General features: G+C 61.2%; 2 protein-coding genes across 2 annotated transcripts in view; one reads left to right on the top strand and one right to left on the bottom strand.

The window, feature by feature from the left end:
- The window catches only part of DTX4 (deltex E3 ubiquitin ligase 4), a 16,169-nt gene extending 11,002 nt beyond the window's left edge, over positions 1 to 5,167 (top strand). Inside the window, exons 4-10 of the mRNA XM_031061501.1 lie at positions 610 to 778; positions 911 to 1,072; positions 1,181 to 1,242; positions 1,470 to 1,622; positions 2,293 to 2,454; positions 2,731 to 2,820; positions 3,069 to 5,167. Of these exons, the coding sequence (XP_030917361.1) occupies positions 610 to 778; positions 911 to 1,072; positions 1,181 to 1,242; positions 1,470 to 1,622; positions 2,293 to 2,454; positions 2,731 to 2,820; positions 3,069 to 3,302 (1,032 nt within the window). The 3' untranslated portion in view covers positions 3,303 to 5,167. The remainder of the gene's footprint in view (positions 1 to 609; positions 779 to 910; positions 1,073 to 1,180; positions 1,243 to 1,469; positions 1,623 to 2,292; positions 2,455 to 2,730; positions 2,821 to 3,068) is intronic.
- A 132-nt stretch (positions 5,168 to 5,299) lies between these two features.
- Positions 5,300 to 5,456, bottom strand: part of MPEG1 (macrophage expressed 1) — a 2,157-nt gene continuing 2,000 nt past the window's right edge. The window contains exon 2 of the mRNA XM_031061500.1: positions 5,300 to 5,455. Within this exon, the coding sequence (XP_030917360.1) occupies positions 5,321 to 5,455 (135 nt within the window). The 3' untranslated portion in view covers positions 5,300 to 5,320. The remainder of the gene's footprint in view (position 5,456) is intronic.

Genomic DNA, 5,456 nt, shown 5'->3' with positions numbered 1-5,456 from the left:
GGGAGACCCTCGGAGGTGCCCAGCCTCCCGTGGAGGGTAGTGGGTTCTGCTGGGCCCCTCGCCTTCCCCACAGGTGCCTGGGGACCAGAGCAGGGGTGGGGTGGCTCCTGCATCTCAATGAAGAGGCTGAGGCTGCTCTTTCTGTTGGAGTCAGGGGTTGGGTGGGGGACTGCGAAAGGCCCAAAGAAAAGCCATTCAGGCCCCATGAGAAGGGGTCCCTCCAGACCCCCACCCTCCAAAGACATTTTTTTGTGATGGGGTGGACATTTAATGGGGTCTGTTTCTCCCCTTTGTCTGGCTCTGCCGTCAGCCTTCTGTCACAGCCTGGCCCCTTTCCTCTCCCTCTCCATTCTCCCCCTTCCCTCTGCTCCTGACCTGCCGGGAAACTTTCCCATGGAAGAGAGCCCCAAGGGGAGGGGGGAAAGAGCTGTGGCAGTGACGTGGCTGTAGGAGAAAAGAGGAAAAGAAACAACAGACTGGCCCGGGGAGCTGTGACAAAAAGGGGCCATGAATGGAGATGCAGTCAGGGTTTCTAAAGCGCCAGAGAAAAGGCGGTGGTGGGGCAGGGAGGGGCACGTTGCCCCGTCAGGGGGGATTCTCTTTTTCCAGCCAGGGCCTGTGCAGTTGCTCAGGCAACTGTTGTGTGGCCCCTGGGCCCCGTGGGGATGTGGGTGCCTCCTGCCTGTCCTGACGTGGTCTGTGCTGGCTCCCCTCAGGGTCCCCACCGTCCCTGTGAAGAACCTCACTGGCTCCAGCCCCGTCAACCCAGCACTGGCAGGTGAGGATGGGGCCACAGCAGGTGCTGCGTCTTCCAGGGTGGAAGGACAAACAGCTCCAGTGGGGCAGGTTTTGGGGTGCATCTGGGTTTCAGGGTGTTTTCCTCAGTGCCATTTGTTCCCTCCTCGTGCAGGGATCACAGGGATCCTCATGAGTGCAGCCGGGCTGCCCGTGTGCCTGACCCGGCCCCCCAAGCTGGTGCTGCACCCCCCGCCCGTCAGCAAGAGCGAGATCCAGTCCATCCCCGGCATCTCCCACTCCTGCCGCAAGACCACCAAGAAACAGGCCAAGAAGGGTAAGAGAGATGTCCCTCCCACCCTTCCTGCTTCCCCTGTGCCCCCCACCCCTTCTGCTGCCCCTGGCAGTGGGTTTCTCCCATCCTTTGACCCTCGCTCTCCCACAGGTAAAACCCCGGAGGAGGTGCTGAAGAAATACCTGCAGAAGGTGCGGCATCCGCCAGATGAGGTGCGAGCAGCAGGGCTGTGCCAGGGGCTTTGCCTTGGGATGGGGGGCTGGGGACACACGCAGTGCCACCCTGTATGGCTCTGCCCTGTCCCCAGAGAGCGGCTGTGTGCTGCGTGCACGGCCCCTGCAGGGTGACAGCCCAGCCCAGGGCTGGGTGCCGGTCCCAGGGTGAGAGCAGGGCAGCCATCAGCGCCCGTCCCTCTGATCCTGTCCGCCCTCTGGCACAGGACTGCACCATCTGCATGGAGCGCCTCTCTGCCCCCTCTGGCTACAAGGGGCCCCAGCCAGCCATCAAGCCTGACCTCGTGGGGAAGCTGGTCAAGTGCAGCCACGTCTTCCACCTCCACTGCCTGGTGGCCATGTACAACAACGGCAACAAGGTGAGAGCCTGCGGCCCCGGGGGCCCCCAGCTCAGCCACCTCTGCTGAGCTCCACGAGCTCTCCCTGGGACAGAGCTCCAGCCTGGCTGCCCTGGAGGACTCCTGAGCTCCCACCCTGACTCAGAGTTTAATTTTTATCAGCAGCAAGCACTTGGGGACTGCTAAATCAGAACTCAGGGTTGTGTGGGTGTGTTTCCCCCACTATGCCCAGATTTTTGTGCTTGTTTTCCTTGCCAGGGTGGACTTTGATCCCTGCATGTTTGAGCAGAGCTACCTGGAATTTGGTGCCAGGCAGTGCTTCTCCAACCATGGGAGGGTTTTTGCAAATACCCCTCGTGCTTGACATTCCCTGGAAAATGCATTGTTTGGAGATTTTCAATATTTTTATATTTCCCTCTTTGAAAAAACAAAGCAAAACAAAGCACCAATTCAGAGCTAGGGAAAGCAATGAGGACTGGAAAACTGATGAGGCAGAGAAAGGCAGACCTCAGGTTTTTGGTTGAAGTTGGATAGTGCATTCTCCCAGCTCTATCCCAGGTTCCTGAGAGTTTTTGAAATTATGTTTTTCCCGATTAAAACAACGTTCAGTGCTGCTCAGGGACTCCGTGCCTGGCGTGGCTCAGTGTTGGAGATACTGGTTTCACCATGTCCCCTTTTTTCCCACTCTCAGGATGGGAGTCTGCAGTGTCCCACCTGCAAAACCATCTATGGGGTGAAGACAGGGACGCAGCCTCCCGGGAAGATGGAATATCACATCATCCCCCACGCACTGCCCGGCCACGCCGACTGCAAAACCATCCGCATCATCTACAACATCCCCCCGGGGGTGCAGGTGGGTCTGGGGGGGACACCAGGGGGGGCTGGCGGCCCTTGTCACAGCTGTATCACCCCCAGGTCCCACTGCAGCTCGTGCCTTGGCTGAGGAGCTGCTTGTCCATAAGGATGTTGTGGGAAGTCTGGGGTGTATCTGCATGAAAGTGCTGTCCCTGTCTGCTTGGTGGCAGGGGGATGGTGGCCATCAGTGCCCACCAAGGCTTGGGGAGTTGCCCTGTGCCCAGAGATTGCTTTTGAGCTCCAGAAGGGTTTTTTTTTCCCCTCCACATCACAGGGACCAGAGCATCCAAACCCTGGGAAGAGCTTCACGGCCCGTGGCTTCCCCCGGCACTGCTACCTGCCAGACAGCGAGAAGGGCAGGAAGGTGAGGCGTGCCCGGGTGGGACAAGCAAACATGGCTTAAGCAGGGGAATGTGGGTGGAGGTGTTGCCCACAGCCCATCCAGCAGGCTCTGCAGGAGCCCTGTGACCTTCCCCTGCAGGCTCAGCAGCCTGGTCCCTCTGTTCTGGCTGGGGCAGGAGGCTGTACTGGGATGCTCCACGAGGCCTTGCCTGTGGGCTGCCCACATGGCCCTGCCTGCTTTGCTGCCTGCCCCATTCCTGGCCTCCACAGGTACTGAAGTTGCTGCTGGTGGCCTGGGACCGGCGCCTGATCTTTGCCATCGGGACCTCCAGCACCACGGGCGAGTCGGACACGGTGATCTGGAACGAGATCCACCACAAGACAGAGTTCGGCTCCAACCTCACTGGCCACGGCTACCCCGACATCAACTACCTGGACAATGTCCTGGCTGAGCTGGCAGCCCAGGGCATCACCGAGGAGAGCCTGGCACAGGAGAAGGACTGAGACCGTGGCGAGGAGGCAAGGAAAGGGTTGCCTGTGCCGGCACCCACCAGGATAAAGCTGCTGGAGATACCTGCCTGGGGGCTTCTCAGGGCACACCTGGAGCCCCCTGCTCCCAGTGGCAGCCACGCAGTGCCCCAGGCTGGCTGGGAATGTGGGAGAAGGTCCTTTTGGCCATCCCCTTCACTCCTGCAGGGCAGGAACATCCCCATACACAGCTGTGGGGCTTCAGGCTGGCTTGGCCACCCCTCTGGATGGTGTTCTGTCCTCGCTGTCACTGTGCTGAGGGCTTGAGGGGTGCCAGGCTCCCCTCTCTCCTCATCTGTGCCAGTCCCAGCCTGACCCAACACCCCTGCCACCCACCTGGGGCTGGGACCTGGCTTGGGGTGGGAGCTGGGGCCACAGGAGTCCCCCTTGCTCTGCCTCGTCCCTCTGACGTTTGTTTGTCCGTTCGTTCTGTCCGGCACCTCCCCACTGGTCTCCTGTGTCTGTGGAGGTTGGGGGGCCTGGGCTGCCTCAGCTCCCCCCAGCCCTGCCCCCTGCTCCTCTTGGCTGTGTGTGAGCTGTGCCCTGCAGGGTCCCCGTGTCCCTCTGCATGCCAGGGAGGGGCTGGTGGGTGGTAGGAAGTGTGTGTGGGGGGACAGTGACATCCCACCCCCCCGCAGTGGGTTCCTTGAACTGTTCGTATGGGGGTGTCCCCACGTTGGAATTTCTATATACCTCGTGTTTTGGGGTTTTGTCGTATATATGTACATATAGGGGGCATCTGGGGAGGCAGCCTGGGAGAACGTGGTGCTGCAGCCGAGCTGGGGCTGGGCACAGTGGTGCTTGGGGTTGGGACAGGGGCTGTGGGGCCCCCCACCCCGACAGGGCTCTGCCCCACGGGAGGGCTGTCACTTGTGGGTCCCCATGGGGCCAGGTGCAGGTGGGGTAAGAAGTGTCCCCGTTCCTGCCCCCAGAGAGGCCGTGGGGAGGGCTGCAGGGGAAGGTGCTTGGTGAGGGGTTGGCATGGGCTGGGCCAGGAGGGTGGTGTGGGTAGGAGAGTGTGGGTGATGGGGGTGGGGGAAGTGTGTTCCAAGGCTCTGGGGGTCCCTGTCAGCCTCCTGAGGTGACTGGGCCTTGGAGAGCCCAGGTGGAAGGTGTCCCTGCCCAGGGCAGGGGTTAGGAATGACAGTCTGTGGGGTCCCTTCCATCCCAAACCAGGGGTTCATGGGGCCTCTCAGAGCCACCTGTGCCGGGTGCTGGGGGTTCCCTGGCCCTCTTTGCTGGTGGGAGGGGGGCCCATCCTGCTGTGCATCGTTCTGTTGTCGTTGCTGTTTTTCCTCTCCGTGGCCTGGAGGGTCCGTCACCCCCGCGGCCACCCCGTGGAGGGGCTGGGGGTCAATAAAGCGGATGGCAGGGGACTCTGGCGGTCCCTGCACGGCCTGGCCTCTCCGTTGTCTTCTGTCAGTCATCTGTGTGGCCAGGCGAGCCAGGGGCGCTGTGGGCAGGGCCAGGCACCCCGAGTCCCCCTGATTTCCCTTTGCACCTATCTGTGCCCAGCCGCCCTCAGCGTGGGTTGTTATCTTCTACCTCAAGGGAGAAACCCTCTTTCCCCAGGCACACGCCCCTGTTTGGGTGGCTCTCAGCCGTGTGATTTCTCCTCCACTGCACGCCCTGGGTTTTCCCCAGTGCAGACAATGCCTGTCTGGAGCTATGCAAAACCCTCTGGGCGAGAGGGGGGAGGGTCCCCCACCTCCGCGGTGCCAGCCCGATGGCTCTTACTGTGAGTAAGTCTTTCCACAACGTGACTTTTTTTCCTTTTTTTAATGCTCTGTTGACTACACGATGAGTTGCTGGCTGAAATAAAACTGCTCCGTGCCTCTCTGCATGCGTGTGTATATCTATCCCGATAGATATACATGGAGATAGGGGTTGCAGCTTGCAGCATGCAGGATTTGGGAGACAGCCCTCCCCGGGGCCCCTCCGCTCCCTCCTTTTCCCGTGGGTTTGGGGATTTGGGCCACAAGGGGAGGGGGCACTCAGGGCACCGTCCCCTCCATCTCCTGCTGGTACCCCTCGCCCACACTCAGCACCGTGCTGTGCTCGGGGCTGGCAGGGGCCGGGCTGTTCCCTGTGCCCAGCTCACGGTACCCCCTGGCCCTGTAGCGCCGGTGG

The sequence above is a fragment of the Geospiza fortis genome, unplaced genomic scaffold (genome assembly GCF_000277835.1).
Source record: "Geospiza fortis unplaced genomic scaffold, GeoFor_1.0 scaffold450, whole genome shotgun sequence".
NCBI classification, from domain to species: domain Eukaryota; kingdom Metazoa; phylum Chordata; class Aves; order Passeriformes; family Thraupidae; genus Geospiza; species Geospiza fortis.
The sequence above is the reverse complement of the archived record's forward strand: the minus strand, read 5'-3'. Positions and strand labels throughout refer to the sequence as shown.